This window comes from Ammospiza caudacuta, chromosome 25, assembly GCF_027887145.1.
Source record: "Ammospiza caudacuta isolate bAmmCau1 chromosome 25, bAmmCau1.pri, whole genome shotgun sequence".
In the NCBI taxonomy this organism is placed as follows: Eukaryota; Metazoa; Chordata; class Aves; order Passeriformes; family Passerellidae; genus Ammospiza; species Ammospiza caudacuta.
The window spans coordinates 4,187,690-4,207,446 of NC_080617.1; the positions used below are offsets into that span (position 1 = coordinate 4,187,690).

General features: G+C 49.9%; 2 protein-coding genes across 8 annotated transcripts; both read left to right on the forward strand.

Annotated features, from left to right (window-relative positions):
• Positions 1–58: 58 nt before the first annotated feature.
• On the forward strand, positions 59–7,341 carry SNIP1 (Smad nuclear interacting protein 1). 4 transcript variants are annotated; one of them, XR_009275683.1, is made up of 5 exons: positions 59–200; positions 276–378; positions 2,334–2,893; positions 5,920–6,313; positions 6,420–7,341. XR_009275683.1 is itself a non-coding variant. In XM_058819761.1 (5 exons), the coding sequence occupies exons 1-5, from the start codon at positions 64–66 to the stop codon at positions 6,559–6,561; spliced, it is 1,113 nt and encodes a 370-aa protein (XP_058675744.1). In that variant the 5' UTR covers positions 59–63; the 3' UTR covers positions 6,562–7,341. The 4 variants fall into 4 exon arrangements, 3 of the variants coding, with proteins under 3 accessions (XP_058675744.1, XP_058675745.1, XP_058675746.1); XM_058819761.1 differs by having other exon boundaries at positions 5,920–6,090; XM_058819762.1 differs by having other exon boundaries at positions 5,920–7,341.
• A 1,889-nt stretch (positions 7,342–9,230) lies between these two features.
• On the forward strand, positions 9,231–15,782 carry MEAF6 (MYST/Esa1 associated factor 6). 4 transcript variants are annotated; one of them, XR_009275680.1, is made up of 8 exons: positions 9,231–9,363; positions 9,480–9,595; positions 9,682–9,769; positions 10,359–10,404; positions 10,892–11,084; positions 13,898–13,955; positions 14,553–14,586; positions 15,030–15,782. XR_009275680.1 is itself a non-coding variant. In XM_058819717.1 (8 exons), exons 1-8 carry the CDS (start codon positions 9,268–9,270, stop codon positions 15,036–15,038), a joined length of 612 nt encoding a protein of 203 aa, XP_058675700.1. In that variant the 5' UTR covers positions 9,231–9,267; the 3' UTR covers positions 15,039–15,782. The 4 variants fall into 4 exon arrangements, 3 of the variants coding, with proteins under 3 accessions (XP_058675700.1, XP_058675701.1, XP_058675702.1); XM_058819717.1 differs by lacking the exon at positions 13,898–13,955 and adding an exon at positions 13,766–13,795; XM_058819718.1 differs by lacking the exon at positions 13,898–13,955.
• Positions 15,783–19,757: the final 3,975 nt, after the last annotated feature.

Here is a 19,757-nt window from a genome sequence, read left to right on the forward strand (position 1 = left end):
GCGCCGGCGGGCCGGAAGTACCGGCGGGGCGGAAGTGGCGGCACTTCCGTCGGGACGGGCGCCATGGAGGCCGCGGCGGAGGAGCGGCGGAGAGAGCGGCGGCGGCGGCGGGAGGTGGCGGTGAAGGCCGAGCGGCGCAGCCCCCGGCGCAGCCCGAGCGAGGAGCGGCGGGGCCCGGCAGGGCCGCGCGCGGGCAGCAGGTGAGGAGGCCCAGCCGCTCGGCCCCGCCACGCTCGGCCCGGCCCCGCCGCTCAACCCCTCCCGTTGTTCCGCAGGTCGCCCCGGCGGAGGAGCAGGTCCGGGAGGAGGAGCCGCTCGCCGCGAGGCAGGAGGAGCCGCAGCCACAGCCCGCACCACGGCGCCGTGAGGGTGAAGCAGGTGAGCGGGGCTGTCGGTGCAGCGGGGCCCGGTTCCCGGGACTCGGCCTGGCGGGCACAGAAGGTCGGTTCAGACAGGGCCCTGCCCGGTGTGCCGTGTCTGGCGAGTCAGGAGCTCCCGCTGCCCGGCTCAGCTGTGCCACCCGTGCCTGGAGCTCCTCTCAGAGCCCTGCCGGTGCCGCAGCCCAGGGAGCTGCATCCTTTCCCCAGAGCAGGCTGCGCTGCCTGTTTGTGGCGCTTTATTCCATGCAAATTGCGGGAAGCCAAGTGGTTTGGCAGGGAAATCTGTTCCAGGTGGTGTCAGAGCTGCACCCCAGCAAGATGGCAAAACCCTTTCTGCATCCTGTGTAAATACTCCCTGTGTGTCTGCGTCAGTGCCATTTGCAGGGTCACCAATGGTGGGTTCAGCACTGCACCCTCATTTATTTCCCGTGTGTGCACAACCACAGATGCGCCTCAAATCAGAGGGAGGGACATCCCAGTATCCCAGTGTGTGGGATTGGGATTTTCTAAAAGGCCGAGGTAGATGAGCTGCTGTTCAGTTCGTGTTTTTACAGTTTAAAAGTTCATGTTTTTACAGGTTAAAAAGTTACAAGACTCTTAGTTTATGTTTTTACAAGTTGGTGTTTTTACAGGTTAAAAAGTTACAGGGCTCTTTTGTTATAAGCCATCTTCCAGTACCAGTGAGACTCAGCAGTGGGAGGGGTTTTGTAGGAATTGAAGATGATTTCTCAATTGGTTTTGATAATGCAGAGGTTTTTTTTTGTTGTCTTACATAGGTAAATGAGTTTAGTTCAGGTTTTTACAGTTTAGGTTAAAAAGTTTCAAGTTATAAGTCATCTTTCAGTACCAGTGAGAACTCGGGGACTGGCAGGAGCTTGGAAGGAATTTAAGATGATTTTTGAATTAGTTTTTGATAATGCAGTTGGGTTTTTTACATAAGTAAGAAAAGTGAGTTTAATTTGTGTTTGTAAGTATAGGTTAAAAAGTTACAAGACTCGTAGTTATAAGCTGTCTTCCAGTACCAGTGAGAGTTTGGGACTGGGAGGAGTTTGGAAGGAATTTAAGGGTTTTTAATTGGTTTTGACAATGCAGTTTGTTGTTTGTTTGGGTTGTTTTTTTTTTGTTTTTTTTTTGTTTTTTTTTACATAGATAAGAACATCTAGTTCATGTTTTTACAGTTTAGATTAAAAAGTTACAAGGCTCTTAGTTATAAGCCATCTTCCAGTACCAGTGAGAGCTTGGGGACTGGCAGGAGTTTGGAAGGAATTTAAAATGATTTTTTAATTGGTTTTGATAATGCAGTTGGTTTTTTTACATAAGTAAGGAAAGTGAGTTTAGTTTGTGTTTGTAAGTATAGGTTAAAAAGTTACAAGACTGTCTTCCAGTACCAGTGAGAGTTTGGGACTGGGAGGAGTTTGGAAGAAATTTAAGGGTTTTTAATTGATTTTGATAATGTAGTTTGTTTTTTGGTTTTTTTATACATAGGTAAGACCGTTTAGTTCATGTTTTTACAGTACAGGTTAAAAAGTTACAAGGCTCTTAGTTATAAGCTATCCTCAAGTACTAGTGAGAGCTCAGGGACTGGCAGGAGTTTGGAAGGATTTGAAAATTATTTTTGAATTGGTTTTGATAATGCAGTTGGTTTTTTTACATAAGTAAGAAAAGTGAGTTTAGTTTGTGTTTGTAAGTATAGGTTAAAAAGTTATAAGGCTCTTAGTTAAAAGCTGTCCTCAAGTACCAGTGAGAGCTCAGCGAGTGGGCAAGGTTTGGAGGGAATTTAAGGGTTTTGATAATGCAGTTTAGTTTTTGGGGGGTTTTTGCATAGGTAAATGAGTTTAGTTCCTATTTTTCCAGCATAGGTTAAAAAGTTACAAGTTCTACTTAGCTATAAGCTGCTGATTTTCCAAAAGGCTGAGTGGCTGAGCTGCTGTTTGACTCTGGCTGTCCCTGCAGGAGCGGGAGGATCACTGTGGCAGGGTGAAGGAGGAGAGGAAGCAGAGGCACCCAGCAGAGCAGGAGCAGCGGCGGGACCGCGACAGGAGCGGGGACAGGGACAGGCACAAGGAGCACTCAGACAGGAAGAAGAACCCTGGAGCTCGCAGCCACGAGCGGGACGCACAGAACCTGCGGGAGCAGCAGGCGGAGAGGGAGCTGCACAACGAGAGGAGGCGAGAGCACCGGCAGGGCGAGCCCGACGCTGAGCCCTGGCAGTCAGACAGCAAGCAGAAAGAAAAACCCGCCGCCAACAAGGAGAAACCGAGCTTCGAGCTGTCGGGGGCGCTGCTGGAGGACAGCAACACCTTCCGGGGCGTGGTGATCAAGTACAGCGAGCCGCCCGAGGCGCGCATCCCCAAGACGCGCTGGCGCCTGTATCCCTTCAAGAACGACGAGTTCCTGCCCGTGATGTACATCCACAGGCAGAGCGCCTACCTGCTGGGCCGGCACCGCCGCATCGCCGACATCCCCATCGACCACCCCTCCTGCTCCAAGCAGCACGCCGTCTTCCAGTACCGGTGAGGCTCGGCAGGAGGGTTTGGGAGGAATTTCAGGGGTTTGAATTGGTTTTGATAGTGCAGTTGGTTTTTTACATAGGTAAGAGAGTTTAGTTCACATTTTTACTGTGTAGGTTAAAAGGTTACTAGGCACTCAGTTATAAGGCTTTTTAAAGATTTATTGATTAATAACACCCATCCCCATCGACCACCCCTCCTGCTCCAAGCAGCACGCCGTCTTCCAGTACCGGTGAGGCTCGGCGGGGGGAGGAGCTTGGAAGGAATTTAAGATCAGATTTTTTAATTGGTTTTTATAATGCAGTTGGTTTTGGGTTTTTTTTTTTACATAGGTAAGAGAGTTTAGTTCACATTTTTACAGTATAGGTTAAAAAGTTGCAAGTTATACTTAGTTGTAAGCTGTCTTCCAGTACCAGTGAGAGCTTGGGGATGGGAGGAGCTTGGAAGGAATTTAAGGGGTTTGAATTGGTTTTGGTAATGCCATTTTTTGGTTTGTTTTTTTTTTTTTACATAAGAAAGAAAAGTGAGTTTCGTTCGTGTTTGTAAGTATAGGTTAAAAAGTTAAAAGACTCTTAGTTATAAGCTGTCTTCCAGTACCGGTGAGAGCTCAGGGACTGGGAGGAGCTTTGATGAGATTTTTGATAATGCAGTTTTTTGGGGGTTTTATTTACATAAGAAAGAAAGCTGACTTTAGTTCATGTTTTTATGGTATAGGTTAAAAGGTTACTAGGCACTCAGTTATAAGGCTTTTTAAAGATTTATTGATTAATAACACCCATCCCCATCGACCACCCCTCCTGCTCCAAGCAGCACGCCGTCTTCCAGTACCGGTGAGGCTCGGCGGGGGGAGGAGCTTGGAAGGAATTTAAGATCAGATTTTTTAATTGGTTTTTATAATGCAGTTGGTTTTGGGTTTTTTTTTTTACATAGGTAAGAGAGTTTAGTTCACATTTTTACAGTATAGGTTAAAAAGTTGCAAGTTATACTTAGTTGTAAGCTGTCTTCCAGTACCAGTGAGAGCTTGGGGATGGGAGGAGCTTGGAAGGAATTTAAGGGGTTTGAATTGGTTTTGGTAATGCCATTTTTTGGTTTTTTTTTTTTTTTTTACATAAGAAAGAAAAGTGAGTTTCGTTCGTGTTTGTAAGTATAGGTTAAAAAGTTAAAAGACTCTTAGTTATAAGCTGTCTTCCAGTACCGGTGAGAGCTCAGGGACTGGGAGGAGCTTTGATGAGATTTTTGATAATGCAGTTTTTTGGGGGTTTTATTTACATAAGAAAGAAAGCTGACTTTAGTTCATGTTTTTGCAGTATAGGTTAAAAGGTTACTAGGCACTCAGTTATAAGGCTTTTTAAAGGTTTATTGATTAATAAAACCCATCCCCATCGACCACCCCTCCTGCTCCAAGCAGCACGCTGTCTTCCAGTACCGGTGAGGCTCGGCGGGGGGAGGAGCTTGGAAGGAATTTAAGATCAGATTTTTTAATTGGTTTTTATAATGCAGTTGGTTTTGGGGTTTTTTTTTTTACATAGGTAAGAGAGTTTAGTTCACATTTTTACAGTATAGGTTAAAAAGTTGCAAGTTATACTTAGTTGTAAGCCGTCTTCCAGTACCGGTGAGAGCTTGGGGATGGGAGGAGCTTGGAAGGAATTTAAGATGATTTTTGAATTGGTTTTGATAATGCAGTTTGGTTTTTGGTTTTGTTTTTTTTTTTTTTACACAAGTAAGAAAAGTGCCTTTAGTTCATGGTTTTACAGTATAGGTTAAAAAGTTGCAAGTTATACTTAGTTATAAGCTGTCTTCCAGTACCCGTGAGAGCTCAGGGAGTGGGAGGAGTTTGGAAGGAATTTAAGATTATTTTTGAATTGGTTTTGATAATGCAGTTTGGTTTTTTTTTTAGGAAAGTGACTTTAGTTCATGTTTTTATGGTATAGGTTAAAAGGTTACTAGGCACTCAGTTATAAGGCTTTTTAAAGATCTATTAATTAATAAAACCCATCTCCATTGACCACTCCTCCTGCTCCAAGCAGCACGCTGTCTTCCAGTACCAGTGAGGCTCAGGAGTGGGAGCAGCTTGGAACAAATTTAAGGGTTTTTAATTGTTTTTGATAATGCAGTTGTTTGTGGTTTTTTCTACATAATTAAGAAAAGTGAGTTTAGTTCATGGTTTTACAGTTAAAAAGTTACATGACTCTTAGTTGTAAGCTGTCTTCCAGTACCAGTGGGAGCTCAGGCAGCTTCGGGACTGAGAGGAGTTTTGAAGGAATTTAAGATGAGATTTTTGAATTGGTTTTGATAATTCAGTTGGTTATTTTTTTCTACATAAGTAAGAAAAGTGTGTTTAGTTCATGGTTTTACAGTATAGGTTAAAATGTTACAAGGCTCTTAGTTATAAGCTATCCTCAAGTACCAGTGAGAGCTCGAGGGAGTGGGAGGAGTTTGGAAGGAATTTAAGAATTTTGAATTGGTTTTGATAATGCAGTTGTTTGGTTTTTTTCTTTACGTAAATAAGAAATCTGAGTTTAGTTCATGTTTTTAAGTATAGATTAAAGCGTTTCAAGACTCTTAGTTATAAGCAGTCTTCCAGTTCTGGTGAGAGCTCAGGAGTGGGAGGGGCTTTGAAGGAATTTAGGATGATATTTTTGAATTGGTTTTAATAATTCAGTTGGGTTTTTTTCCTACACAAGTAAGAAAAGTGAGTTTAGTTGGTGTTTGTAAGTATAGGTTAACAAGTTACAAGGCTCTTAGTTATAAGCCGTCTTCCAGTACCAGTTGGAGCTTGGGGAGTGGGAGGAATTTGGAAGGAATTTAAGGTTTTTAAATTGTTTTTCACAACGCAGGGTTCTTTTTGTTTTGTTTTCTTACATAGGTAAGTGAGTTTAGTTCACGTTTTTACAGTTTAGGTCAAAAAGTTACAAGACCCTTCGGTATAAGCCATCTTCCCACCACCCCGCAGAGCACAATTTCTGCCCCTGCTGCTTTGTGAACACGTTTGCAGTGTCTCAGGTGGCTGAGCAGTGGTTTTGTTGCAGGCTGGTGGAGTACACCCGGGCTGATGGCACCGTGGGCCGCAGGGTGAGGCCCTACATCATCGACCTGGGCTCGGGGAACGGCACCTTCCTCAACAACCAGCGCATCGAGCCCCAGCGCTACTACGAACTCAAGGAGAAGGACGTGCTCAAGTTCGGCTTCAGCAGCAGGGAGTACGTGCTGCTCCACGAGTCCTCTGACAAATCTGAGGCCAACACCAAGGACGATGATGAGGATGAGGAGAAGGAGGAGGAGTCTGACAGTTAACGGAGGAGGGAGAAGCTGGGGAGAGGCAGAGGAGGGAAACTCCTTGTGGTTGAACAGGACTGGGATGTGAACGTGGAGCATTGCAGCACTGATGCCTCTTGTTGCCTTAAAGTCCTTTCTCTGTTGCTGGTCTGTTCCCATAGTTTGTTTTGAGGAGCTTTGCTCGTTATTTGTGTTTGATAGTTTTGCATATCAGGAAATACAGCTTTATTTTTTATTTTATTTTTCTCCCAAGAAGCCGAAGAGCACCTGGATGTGAAAACTCTTGGTGCTGGAAACCCTCCACAGATGTTGCCAGACTCTTCCAGCAAACCATGTCAAACACAGACAGCATCTGGAAAATTATTTTTATGACTTGTTTTGTTGTAGCCCTTTGAAAATGCTACAGACTGAAAGGTTAGTTAGAGAGTACCTGATGCACGTCCTGTTCAGTAGTTTGCCAAATTCCTCTGCCTGTTGAGAGTTCTGACAGGAGAATTTACCTGGATCACTGCTAAAATGGCAGAAATGTGGCAAAGATTCTCATGTATTTGTATGTTTTTAGTATTTAATTTGTCTCATTGGTGACTGAGGGACGGGCATTTCACTGGAATTCCGTCTGGAAATCACAAGAGAATGTGAAACAGAAGTTAAACAGTTCTTGGAATTTCAGGTGATGAGACTGTGACCCAAGTTCCCTGTTCCCACACATGATGCTGAAGCTGCCCTGGATGTGGAGTGTCTGGGTTGTAAGCTAGAACCCTTTTTCCTGACCCCACCCCAGGGTTTGTTTGTGTCAGGAAGAAACACCTTTGATAGGGTGACATGTTTTAACCAGTTTGCACTATTTAAGTTCTCTTTTTATAAAAACTTGGGTACCCAAGTCCTTTGTTTAACAGTGAAGAAGTCAGTGTTTAGGGAGAGAAGCACCAGTCCCACTCACTGGGAGTTGCAGAGTTTTTGGTGTCTCTCCAACGTTGCTTTATGTTCAATGTGTGTGTCCCACACTTCACTGACTCACCTGGGTGTTTGTGGTCTCACCTCTTTGTCCCTGCTGTGTACAGACTGTACACAAAGGTGCTTGTTGTACACATGGATAGTGTAAATATGGGGCATTGCTCTGGGGTTTCAGATGGGTAGGATGGGGTTTGAGCAGGAGGAGCTCCTTTATATCTACTCCAAGGGTTTTTAAATAAACAATTTGTAAATTTAGCCTTGATTGCTTTCAGTTGTAATATTTTTCTAGCGTCCTTTTTTCTTTTTTCCTCAGAAGACTTGAAGTTTCAGTAGTTGTTTCTGTAGTAAAGAAACCAAATAAGTTCAAAACTGCACAATTTGTATCCTGGAGAAGCTGTGAGCACAGGAGGTTTGTATTGCTCCCCTTTCTCACCCCAGGGTGGATCATTCTGTGTGCCCTGACAGGGTTCTCACACGAATGGGAGGTGACAGAATTGCTGTACTGCAAAAGGGCAAACTGGCCCCCAGTGTCACTGCAGAGGATCAGAGTGACTCAGTTTAATAGGATCACAGAAGGGTTTGGGTTGGAGGTGTCAGGAAAATTAATCCACTAACACCTGAGGTTTGTGTCCAAACAGGAGACAGAGGAGTCCTGGAACTTCATCCTAATAAAGGGAGAGGCCATGGGGCATTTCCCATGGGGTCTCTCAAGTTGTTAGAGGACACAGCCTCCTTTTTATCCCAGTTTCCCAGCTGCATTTCCCTCTCTTCCCCACTGACTGAGGTACTTGAGAGGTACAAACTTCCTAGAACACCTATTAGAGACCCCCTTCTAATTTATACCCCCCTTTTTATTTTCCTTGTGCCAATCAGTGGAAGTCCTATGGAATCTATGGTTTTGCCCATTGTTTCCTTCATCTCTCAGTATCCAGTTTTATTTATCAGCAGACCTACAGTTTGTCTGTAAAGACAAATCCCTCTCATTCCATTTATCAATCAGTGGAATCCTTCCCATTGTTTCCTTCATCCCTCAGTATCCAATTTTATTTATCAGCAGACCTACAGTAGATGTGTAAATCCCTCTCATTCCATTTATCAATCAGTAGAATCATTCCCATTATTTCTTTCACCTCTCAGTGCTGGTTTTATCTACTAGCAGACCCACAGGTTGTTTGTAAAGACAAACCCCCCCTTCCTTTCAGAGTGACCCTAAAGACCACAGACTCGGGGAAATTCTGAATTTTTAGCAGAATTTTTAGCAGCAGAACCACAGAACTCTCCAACCCTTGGGAGTATTGCGTTTAGTGATGGAATTTTGGTCCATGCAGTTATTAGGGCAGAAAGCTTTAGGACTTTGATTGCATTTAGGGTGAGGAAAATGGTTGCAGTTATTATAGCGTATAGGTAGAAGGTTGAGGAGGGGAAGTTTAGGGTTGTAGATGATCATGAGGTGGGAGATGGAAGAAAAAGCTAGGATTTTTCGGATTTGTGTTTGGTTGAGTCCCACTCATCCTCCAAGGGCTGCTGAGAGGATAATCAGGATAATTAATTAGGAGTGTAGGGTTTAATGAGGGTGAGGTTATCACCCCATCCCTCCCGCCTCACCAGCACCCTCAATGGACCAAGCTACCCCAGGGTATTGATTTAGTGACGGAATTTTGGTCCATGCAGTTATTAGGGCACAAAGCTTTAGGACTTTTGATTGCATTTAGGATGAGGAAAACGGTTGCAGTTATTATAGTGTATAGGTAGAAGGTTGAGGAGGGTAAGTTTAGGGTTGTAGATGATAATGAGGTGGGAGATGGAAGAAAAAGGTAGGATTTTTCGGATTTGTGTTTGGTTGAGCCCCATTTATCCTCCCAGGGCTGCTGAGGGAATAGCCAGGTAGAAGCTGAGGAGGGTAAATTTAGGGTTGTAGATGATAATGATTGCTATTCAGCCTAGGTGAGAGATGGAAGAAAAAGCTAGGATTTTTCGGATTCGTGTTTGGTTGAGCCCCATTCATCCTCCCAGGATAGTCGGGATAATTAATTAGGAGTGCAGGGTGTAATGAGGGTGAGGTTGTCGCCCCGCCCCTCCCGCCTCTGCAGCGCCCCTGGCGGCGGCTGCCGGCACCGCCCCGCCCCTCCCGCGCAGGCCGCGCCGCCATGGCCGCGCTGCACGCCAAGGCCGGCGGGCCCCCTCAGATCCCCGACACCCGCCGGGAGCTCGCCGAGCTGGTGAAACGCAAGCAGGAGCTGGCGGTGAGCACCGGGGAAGGGCTCGGTGCGGTGCGGGTGGCGGCGGAGCGGCCGGGGGAGCGGCGGGGCCGCAGCGGCGCGGCCCGGCCTGCTCCATGCGCGGCGGTGTTTCCCGGCAGGAGACGCTGGCAAACCTGGAGCGGCAGATCTACGCCTTCGAGGGCAGCTACCTGGAGGACACGCAGATGTACGGCAACATCATCCGCGGCTGGGATCGCTATCTCACCAACCAGAAGTGAGTGAGGGGCGGAGGAGGCGCTGCCCGCCCGCCCGGGCCCCTCCGCCCGCCCAGCCCCGCCATCGCGCCTGTCTCTGTTTCAGGAACTCCAACAGCAAAAACGACCGCAGGAACCGCAAGTTCAAGGAGGCCGAGAGGCTCTTCAGCAAGTCCTCGGTCACCTCAGCAGCGGTGAGTGCTGGGGTGAGCCCTGACCCCATCACCGTCCCTGTGGCCACCCCTCTCCTCATCTCTGTCCTCATCCCTGTCTGCATTCCCATCCCTTTCCTTGTCCCCAGTCCTGTTCCTGTTTTATCCCCATCCCATCCCTTTCCTTGTTCCCATTTGTGTTCCTATTTTATCCCCATCCCTCTCCTTGTCCCTATTGCTGTTCCTGTTTTATTCCCATCCCATCCCATCCCATCCCATCCCATCCCATCCCATCCCATCCCATCCCATCCCATCCCATCCCATCCTGTCCCTTAGTACCTCAGTCCTGCTGGGATCACCTGCAGAATGACTTCCCCATTTGAAATCCCATACCTGCCCTGACTCCCTGCCCTAAGCATCCCTATCCCACCCTGCAGCCTCTTCCAGAGTGTTAAGGGGTGGGAGGGTGCCCGTCCGTGGTGTCACTGCTGTCCCCTGGCTTTGTCTCTGCCCCAGAGCCCCGGTGCCACATCGGGCACTTCAGAGGGATGTGTCTGTGTGACCTGGGCTCTGTGCTTTGAGCCCTGGGAAGTGAATCCCTGCTTGCCTTGACATCCTGTTTGTTTTGCAGGCTGTCAGTGCATTAGCTGGAGTGCAGGACCAGCTCATTGAGAAGCGTAAGTCCCTTTGTCATTTTGCTCTGAATTTGAGAAGAATTACACTCTCCCCACCATTCTGCCCTGTCTGGGGTCTGGCTCCCCTGCCCAGCCCCTCTGTCTGCTGCCCTCAGGCTGCTCCTGGCTTCCCAAGTTCCTTCCAGGCTCAGAGGGCTGTGTTGTGTGTGAAAAGGATTGAATTTGCTTTGGTGCTCTGTGGAGGAAGAGGCTGGAGGAGCTGAAGCCCTGCATCTGTAAATGTGTCAGTCACAGGAGGCCTGGGGAGGGACCACTCACCTCCAGGACACTGAGAAACCTTTTTGTGACCAGCACCAAATCAGATGTGGTTCCTCAGTGCTGGGGAGCAGCCTCGTGTCCATCCTGCAGAGGCTCTGTGATTCACCTGGTGCTGCTCAGGTGCCTCTGCTGCTGTTCTGGGGCTGTTTCCCCCCCTCAGGGCTGTGCCAGGAGCTCACCCTGGTGCTCACCTGGCTTTGTCCTGCTCTAGGGGAGCCGGGCAGTGGCACAGAGAGTGACACTTCTCCAGACTTCCACAACCAGGAGAATGAGCCCAACCAGGAGGATGCTGAAGAGCTGGATGGCTCCGTGCAGGGTGTGAAGCCTCAGAAAGCTGCTTCCTCCACTTCCTCTGGGAGCCACCACAGCAGCCACAAAAAGAGAAAGAACAAAAACAGACACAGGTCAGTGGGACCAGCAGCCTGCTCACCACACCTGGACAGTTGGCTGGGGCTGGATTGAATTTATCGCCTGAGGGGAACATGTTGGAATAACCAACAGGCAGCTGGGGTTAGTTTTTTGGGGGTTTTCCTGCTTTTGGAAGAGGAGGGGAGAGTGCTGAGGAGGTTAAATAAGCAGCACAGGGTGCTCACTCCTGCTGTGGCACAGCTGGGCAGCTTCTCCAGCTCTCCCATCTCTGCAGGATAAAGCTTGTTCCTTCCAGCAGGTCCTGACCTCCTGAGATTGCTGCTTGGTTTCTGCAGAGCCCAGGAGGACAGGAATGTTAGTGCTTGCTTTGAGGGAGAGTGGAATGCAAATAGGAATGTTTTTGGGGTTTTGGACACTCCCTGTGTCTGGATTTCCACTCCAGCCCCTTCTAGCTCTCACATCCCAACCGAGTCTCAGTGCTGGCATAGAGGAGTTGCTGTGTCACCTTCACCTCAGAGTGTTTGTTATTAAACTGACCTGAAATTCACGTGGAACAGATTCCTTGACCTCTTTTCTGGTTGGATTTACCTGTCCAGCTCTGCCCCTGAGGCATAATGAGGGCAGTGAGCTGGTCCCTGTGCCCTCAGCCAGGCTCTGGCTGTGACAGTGCCTGAGTCAGGTCCTGAGGGAGGAAAACCCTGGAGAGGAGACCCTGCAGAGCTGTCTGGAAGGTTGCTGAAGCTGGGGCTTAAGGATTTCATAGAAGTAATGGAGCTTTTAAAACTTTCTAGTTTTAAAAGCTTTCTCAGAGCCAGTCTGTGCTGGCTCTGAGCTGTTGGCTCTGCCTGGCTCTCCTCTTTAAGGGATCTGCCATGCAATTAGAGAAAGGGTTTAAAGTGGTAAAATTTACAAGGGGGGCTGGGGACAGGTGGGGTGGGGACATGAGGTAGGTACAATGCTTGAAAAATGCTTAACTCCTTTTTTGCCTTCATTAAGTGTTGAGTCATTAGCATGTCTTTAATTCTTAGGTCAGAATTTCCTTCCTGCAGCAGCCTGAATTGGGCAAATATCCAAAAGGACTGGATGTCCCTTTGGTTCCCCATGAACTGGGAATCCAAAGAAGTTCAAATCTCTTTTTTTGCCTGTAGATATTTGGAAGAAGTTCAGGAATAACACAAGGAAACCACATCCGTGAACAAGTCCAGAGAAACAACCTGTAAAACTGAAGTACAGCTTAAGGAAACTGCCATTTCAAACAAATTATAAAATATTCTCCCTGCACAAACCATGGCCAACAACATGGTGGGGTGCAGGGCAGGTGCTGGAACTGACACAAATCTCTTTGCTCTGGTCCTTGACCTGGACTTTAGGGACAGGAGCTGGAGGGAAGCTGTCTCCCAACAGGTTGTGTGGCTCTGGGTTCCTTCACATCCCCCTGTGCAGCTTTGGCTGGACAGAGCAGCCCTGCCCTGCTCACCTGTGGCAGCTTCTGTGTTCCCAGGCCCCTTCAGACACTCCGAGGGGCTCAGCAAGGCAGGAACTGACTGTTTGTAATGCTTAGCAGGGCCAGATAGAGAATTAAAAAACATAAAAAGATCATTAAATTTGTCTGTAATAAAAGCTCTGTTCAAATTGTGATTGCTGTTACTGAGTATCCCCTAAATTTTGGCAGACAAGACCAAACAATTCTCGAATATGTTTAGGTTAAAAACCCCCCAGCAACAACATGCAGCGAGGGCATTCCAGGCCCTACAACCCCACAGGTGCTCCAGCCAGACCTGTGGGTCTGTCCCCTGAGGGGTCAAAAGAGAAAAATAAAAGAAATGTTGGCTTTTCTCTTTATTCAGAAGCTTTTCCTCTTGCCAGCACGACTCTGGCTTGTGCTGCCCCGTTCTGGGAGGTGCTGGGGAAGGGCCCTGCAGGAGCCTCGCTGCCTCCCCCTGTGGGACCTTTGGCTTCAGGTGCACCCAGGGCCTCAGGTGTGGCTGCAGGGGCTGTGCTGTCCCTCTGCTCCCTGCCACACCACAGCAAGGCCAGGCTGGAGATTTTCTGTGTGCTTGGCTGGGTTTGAGCAAACCCAGTGCTGTTTGCTCTTAGTGCAGTGCTGGAATGGGATTCCCTGATCAGTCCTGCCAGCTGTGGGCACAGCTGTGTCTGGAGGCCACTTGTCTGGGGGGTGGGACAGTCCCCAAAGTGCACAGCTCTGGCCCAATGTCCCTGGGTAACCCAGCTGGGGACAGCAGCCTTGTTGGGGTGTGGGAGGAGCAGCCCAGTGCAGGCTGGGCACCAAGTTCTGTGTCACCTCTGCCTGAAGCAGCTTTGCCTTGCCCTGGCAGCCCAGCCCCCTCCCCAGCTTCCTGACCCCTCACTTTGGTTTCCCAAGCCCTCCTGGGTTCCTGTCCTGCCCTGGGTCTGGCAGCTGCCCTTCCTTCAGCTCCTGAAATCCCCTGTGTGACCAAACCCAGCTCTCTGCTAACACCTCTTGTTCCCAAAATCCAGTGGGGAGGGGGACTCTGCATTGCCAAGCCAGAGAGCTTTTTGTGTCCAGTCTGGTTAAGATATCTGAAGAACTTGATGGTGTTTGAACACTGGCTTTATTATTTATTTCATTTTATTTTTTTTAGCAAACTCGCTAGGGTGGCTAATCAATTAATTGATTTAATTCATTAGTATATTAATTTCTATTGCTTTCTTCCTTTCAAATGCTGCCCCTCAGCCCGTCTGGCATGTTTGATTATGACTTTGAGTAAGTTTGACTTGAATTAGTACTCGTGCTGTGTTGTTAGTGTGTAGACACGATGTGCCTTTTGAGACCTCGCTAACCCCTAGTTTATCTGTTTAATTGTAGGTATGTATATTAGGTTAGGCTGGGAAGTATTTTTTAAAAACAGAAAAGCGTGATGGAGGTAACATTTTATTTAATAACTTCAGCAAATTATAAATTAACTTCACTCTTCTTTACCTTTCTGTTTCATATTTGAATAGATAAAACTTTTTAACTTTAAAACTTAGTATAAAAACTGATTCTTTTGGCTTTGCTGCTTAAGGAGATAAGTATAGACTTGGATATTTCCTTTTGGAAAAAAGTACTTAACTCAGTAATTTTGGCTCATATAATCCCTGTCATCCTAACTCCTCTCTCTATCCAAGTAAATAACTCTCACGCTGTGTCTGGCTAATTACCTGTGGCATAGTTACACCTCTGGCAGATTAAATTAACATAAAGCATGCCTAGTTCCCCTTGTTCACTGCCTAAGTGCCCTGTGATTGATTGTGCCCCTTGATTAACTCTGTCTGGGAGTGGATGGAATCTGCTTTTTGGCAAATAATAACTCGGCTCTCCTGTGCTGCTCTGGTGCCCAGTAACCCTGGGCACAGCCCCTGGCTCAGCCAGCTGGGAGTGATGGATTAACCATAGTCTCTGTCTAGCTGTGCCCTGTGCAGTAACTCTGGTGTTGGGTCAGGTATTGACATGGACGTTTCTCTTGTCTTTCCAACCACAGGATTGATCTCAAGTTAAACAAAAAGCCAAGAGCCGTAAGTATCCGTGCTCTGTCTGTGTTTTCATTGCTCACTGGAAGGGCTGGCTGACTCGCAAGCTTTAAAAACCCTCCTGCTGCTGCTGCTGCTGCTGTCATTTGAGTTCTTATTGTCATGGTTGAGGAGTCGCAGTGTGAGGTCAGCATTGTCCCCTGGCTGTGGCAGCAGCTGAGCCCAGGTCACAGATAACTCCTGTGTGCTTCTCATGGAAAAAGCTGCTTTGCATCCTCTTGTCATGATCTGGAGCATCAAAAGCATCTGGTTTGAGTTGATACTCAAGGTTGGAAGGGTCCTGCTTTTCAATGTTTAGCTACAAGAGAAAGATCTGTTCTGCCTGCAGCTAGTGGTGTGTGAGATGAGAGAGGACTGAGACCCCCAGCTCCAAAAGCAGAATGGACGTGGGAAGGTGTTAATGTGCATGTGCTGTCCTTTCTCTGCAGGACTACTAGAGCCATCAGTGCTGATGCTCCTGGGATTTAGGTCTGTGACTCCCCACTGAGAAGCCCTGAAGCAGGATGGCAGCTGCAGCAGGAGTGACTCATTCTAAGGGACTTGGATGGGGGGAGGAAATCCTGGACCATGTACTTTGCATCATTTTAAAATCACCTGAGTTGCAGGAGGACAAAGGTGGTGCAGTAGTTGTAGTAGTTCTGAGTTCCTGACTGTTCTGTGCTTCCACCTTGGTCGGGATCTTGCTGGAAAGGCTGACACTGCTGCCCCCTGTCACCTGCAGACCCACACAGAGGCATTTCCTTTTCCACTGGAACTGGGCTAGGATTCAGTGTGTCCCATCCATGTTGTGAGACTTAAATAACTTTTGTTGCTGATATTTAGCTTTGCAGGTTTGGTTTCTTTTGGTTTTGTTTTATTTTGTTGGTTTTGTTGTGCCTTTTTTAAAGCTGAAGTGTACAGTTACAAGTTGACTTTGGGTTTCTTTGTTTAGTCCGTGTAGTGGAAGGTTCTTCATTTTGTGGAGCAGCTTTTGATTCTTACTCAAGCAGAGAAGAAGGCAGTTTAACCCTTTTCTCTTTCATTTTAAACACCATCTCCCAATATTCCTCAGTGCATTAGGTGCAGGAAGGGCCAGAGCTCAGAGCCAGCTCTTCACTGTCGCTGACTTTGGGTGGGTTCTCTTTTAAATACAAACCTCTGTCATTTGTACATAAACAATAAAAGTTCCATGTTTGTCTCTTCTCATGGTTTATTCAGTCCAGACTTTGACTCCTGCTGCTTTTTAGTGTCCACCTGCTCTATGGGGACTTGCTGGGATTCTTCCCCTTTGGCACTGGAGCTGTTCCTTGTCCCTGGGTGTTCTCTTGGTGCTTTCTCTCCTGGGGCAGCTGTTCCTAAATTCTGCAGGGAGTGCCAGGCTCTGATCTCCAGCTTGGCTGATCCTGCTGCAAGGCATGACTGGAATGTCCATGGTTGTGCTGGTGAGGGAATATTGCTGACAGATCAGGATGAGGCAGCTGGATTGTCCCTGGAGAGGGACAGGAATCATGGCTGGATGCTTCTCGCAGCAACCACGCCAGAATCTTATTGCTGCTGTTGAACTGAGCTGTGGGGAATTGCTTTATCAGTGCTGGGATGTGTTTGTGTAACCCCTGCATGGGACAGGGATGTCACTGAGTCCCCAGAGTGTGCAGACTGTGGAACATCTGAGGGTTCAGATGTTCTGCTGCCCCTTTGCTCCCCTAGGTTTTGGGTCTGGGATTGTGAGGGAGCAGAATTCTGCTTTGGGCTGTGTCTGATCTGGGGATCAAGGCAGCTCTGTGTTTGTTCCTGGAGGGAGCTGGCTTATCCTGCAGGGAGCTGGGACTGGTGGCTGCTCCTCCTCAGGGGGATCAGGATAGAGCAGCTTAAAGGCCAAGCTGCAAAGCTGGCCTACTTGTGTGTTTTAAGCTACAGTTTAAGTACAGGGGGGTGGAAGATCTAGGAAACAGCATAAACTACAAGGCCTTGCTCCTACTTAGTTCTGGAAAAAAGAATTCCCAGCTGATGGTTTTGGTTCCCTGGCCTCGGTATGAAAACAGTTCTGCTGCTGCTCTGAGCAGGGATGGCTGGAGCACCTGGATTTCAGAGGCTGAAGTCTCTGCTGCACCTCTGCCCTCGAGGAAAGCTGTCAGACTTTTTTGGGTGGAACATTTTGAAGAAGCAGCAAAGCACTGGTGCAGCTCAGAGCCTTTGTGCAGGCAGGGCCAGCTCTGCATTCCCTGTGACACATTTGGGTGCTGCAGGGACAACGTGAAGTGCAGGCATTCCTGCCCTGGCTGTGTTTGTCACCGAAGGAGGCACAGCCTGTTCTGCACATTGATGGGGCAGAAAGAGAAATGGCACACACCCGATTCAGTCAAAGGATCAGCTGTTCCCCGCTGGGTCCTGACTCCAGCAGTTGTGCCTAAAACTCCCATTTGACTTCTGAACGCTTCTGTTTTACTTCCTAAAGAGCCTGAGTGACTAAAGATCCCCAGGATGGGCACAGGAGTCAGAGAGAGCTGCACAGCCTTTACCTGAAAGCTAATTAAAGCTAAAAGTAGTGCTTAGAAATACGTCCTGAGTCCTTTGCTTGTGAAAGATGAATCCTGAGCAAAGGAAAGCGCAGAAGAGCAACCCCTGTCCTTATGGACCCTAAAGGTGGAGCGTTAGGGAAGAGCTAATCCCTGCCCAGCCTCGTCACCAAGAGGATTAGGCAGGAGGAGTTCATCTGGGGGCCGAGGGGCAGGAGGGGCGCGGTGCACGGCTGGGTAAGGGGGCAGCGGGAAGGGAACGGGGAGGGAGTGGGGATTGCGGCGGGGGTCCCGCGTGTCCGCTCCCCTCTCGCTGTGCTGATCACGGCCAGCCGGGACAGAGCCTGACCACCCTCGGTATCGCTGCTGGGCAGCCCCGGCCGAGGCTGAGCCCCGTGTCCGGCACCGAGCCATGGCTGGGCCTGATCAGGTCCATGTCCGGCCCACAGGTGCCCACCATGGGCCGGCACCGAGCCCCGGCCGGGCCCTGCTGGACGCGGCTGCTGCGCGCCGGGGGCCGCTGGCTCCTGGAGCTCTGCGGGACGGCGCTGCGGGGGCTGCGGCGGCTCTGGAGCCTGGCCTGGGTCGGTACCGCACGGACCCTTCCCCGGGGGGCTCCCCGAACCTCGGCCGGCTCCAAATGGGGCGTGCTGGGGTGCGATCCCTGCACCGCTGCTGCTATGGGGGGCTGGAGGGGGGATGCAGTACCTGCGCTGCTGCTGTGGGTGTTGCACTGGGGGCTGGACGCGGGGTGCAATACCTGCACCGCTGCTGCTCTGGGGGGCTGGCGGGTGTTGCAGTTGCAGGCGGGGTGCAATCCCTGCACTGCTGCTGCTGTGGGTGTTGCAGCTGGGGTCAGGATGCAATCGCTGCACTGCTGCTGTGGTGTTGCAGCTGCCTCACCGCAGCACCCCGTGCGGGAGCGGCACCCCCGTTCCTTGGGGCTGCGCGGCTCAAGGCGCTGGGCGGGTGCGGTTGTGCCCAGCGAGAGCGCTGTGGATGCAGGGACACCGCTCAGGGCAGGTGTGAGCCGTCCTCTTGCCCAGGTGCTGCTGATGTGCTACAAGAGCTGCTGGGATGGCGCCTTCCAGGTGACCGAGGAGGTAAAGCCCGGCTGGGAGAGCCCCGGGACAGCCGGGCCCGGTGACAGCGCCTGCTGGGTGGCACCGGGGGGCTCTGGTGCCCATGCACCTGCCCATGCCCACTGTCCGTGTTGGCTTCCAGCTCGGCACAGCCCTGCAGCTGAGACTGGAGGGGAGCGAGGAGGAGGAGGATGCGGACTCGGATTCTGCGTGGCAGCCTGCGCAGACAGGTGGGTGCCTGGCCCGGGGTGCCCCTGGGGCTGGCAGTGCCCCGCGGGGTGGCAGGAGCCGAGCTGAGCTGTGCTGCCAGGGCAGTGGCGTGGCCAGGGCAGCGAGGCCGTGCTGGCCAGGCTGGAGGCGCTGGAGGCCGATGTCCGATTCCTGTGCACCGAGCTGGGGGCTGAGAAGCTGCTGTGGAGCTCCAGGTTCCTGGAGCTGCTGCGGGAACAGCAGAGCCTGCGCCAGCGGGTGAGTGCTGGGGGGAATAGGGGGTGCGAGCCCCCACATCCCCTGTGACGCCCCGGACCCTCACACCCTGCTCCAGCTGCAGGAGCTGCCCTGGAACAGCAGGGACAGCCCCGAACTGCTGGGGGAAGCAGAGGACCCAAGTGCCAGTGGGAGTGAGGGAGAGAGCCCAGAAGGTAGGGAATGGGGATGGTGGAGGGAATGGGAATGGTGGAGGGGCTCGGGGAGGCAGTGGTGGGGAGGGGGCAATGTGCTGAGCTCTGCTATGGGCAGTGTGGGTGATCCCCCAGCTGCCACCTGTGTGACAGTGTTCACAGGGGTCTGAGGATGAGGGAAGAGATGAGGATCTGACTCCATGTTTCAGAATATTTATGATATATATTATATTAAAACTATACTAAAAGAATAGAAGAAAGGACTTCATCAGAAGGCTAGCTAATAACAGAAAAAAAAGAAAGAATGAATAACAAAAGCTTCTGTCTCAGACAGAGTCCAAACCAGCTGACTGTGATTGACCATTAATTACAAACATCCAACATGGGCCAATCCCAGATCCACCTGTTGCATTCCACAGCAGCAGATAATCAATGTTTACATTTTGTTCCTGAGGCCTCCCAGCTTCTCAGGAGGAAAAATCCTAAGGAAAGGATTTTTCATAAAAGATGTCTGTGACACGCCTGGGCACTGGGTGGCACTGGGCAGCCCAGGGAGGGCGGTTCTCAGTTCTGTTCCCAGCAGGAGCCTGGCTGGGGGCTCCCACTGCTGTCCCCTCTCTCCTTTGCTCTTTTCCAGGTCGCCCATGGATGGAGGCACCTCAGCAATCACGTGGCTCCATCCAGCATGACAGGCAGAAAATGTGAGTGAAGGTGTGAGCAGGACTCAGCAAACCAGGCAGGATCCACACATCCCTCCCTGCCCAGGCTGCTGCAGTCCCAGCTGCACCCCTGTATGTGCCTCCATCCATCCCTTGGTGCTGGCTGGGCCTGGCCCCATCCAGCAGAGCTGCAGCCATTCCCCAGGAGCAGGAGCCGGCTGGAGGCAGCTCAGGACAAGCCACTGGCCCTGGACACGGCACAGCCCTTCCTGCCCTGGGCTGACTGTGCCTGGGTGAAGC

What these genes read in the sequence shown, in the direction of transcription:
- MEAF6 (XM_058819717.1), top strand. Translation starts at nt 9,268, where the DNA reads ATGGCCGCGCTGCACGCCAAGGCCGGCGGGCCCCCTCAGATCCCCGAC. An exon ending in CGCTATCTCACCAACCAGAA is followed by an intron (nt 9,596 to 9,681) that starts GTGAGTGAGGGG and finishes TCTCTGTTTCAG; the next exon opens with GAACTCCAACAGCAAAAACG. An exon ending in GGACCAGCTCATTGAGAAGC is followed by an intron (nt 10,405 to 10,891) that starts GTAAGTCCCTTT and finishes GTCCTGCTCTAG; the next exon opens with GGGAGCCGGGCAGTGGCACA.
- SNIP1 (XM_058819761.1), top strand. Translation starts at nt 64, where the DNA reads ATGGAGGCCGCGGCGGAGGAGCGGCGGAGAGAGCGGCGGCGGCGGCGG. An exon ending in GCGCCGTGAGGGTGAAGCAG is followed by an intron (nt 379 to 2,333) that starts GTGAGCGGGGCT and finishes CTGTCCCTGCAG; the next exon opens with GAGCGGGAGGATCACTGTGG. An exon ending in TTCGGCTTCAGCAGCAGGGA is followed by an intron (nt 6,091 to 6,419) that starts GTACGTGCTGCT and finishes TTTTCTCCCAAG; the next exon opens with AAGCCGAAGAGCACCTGGAT.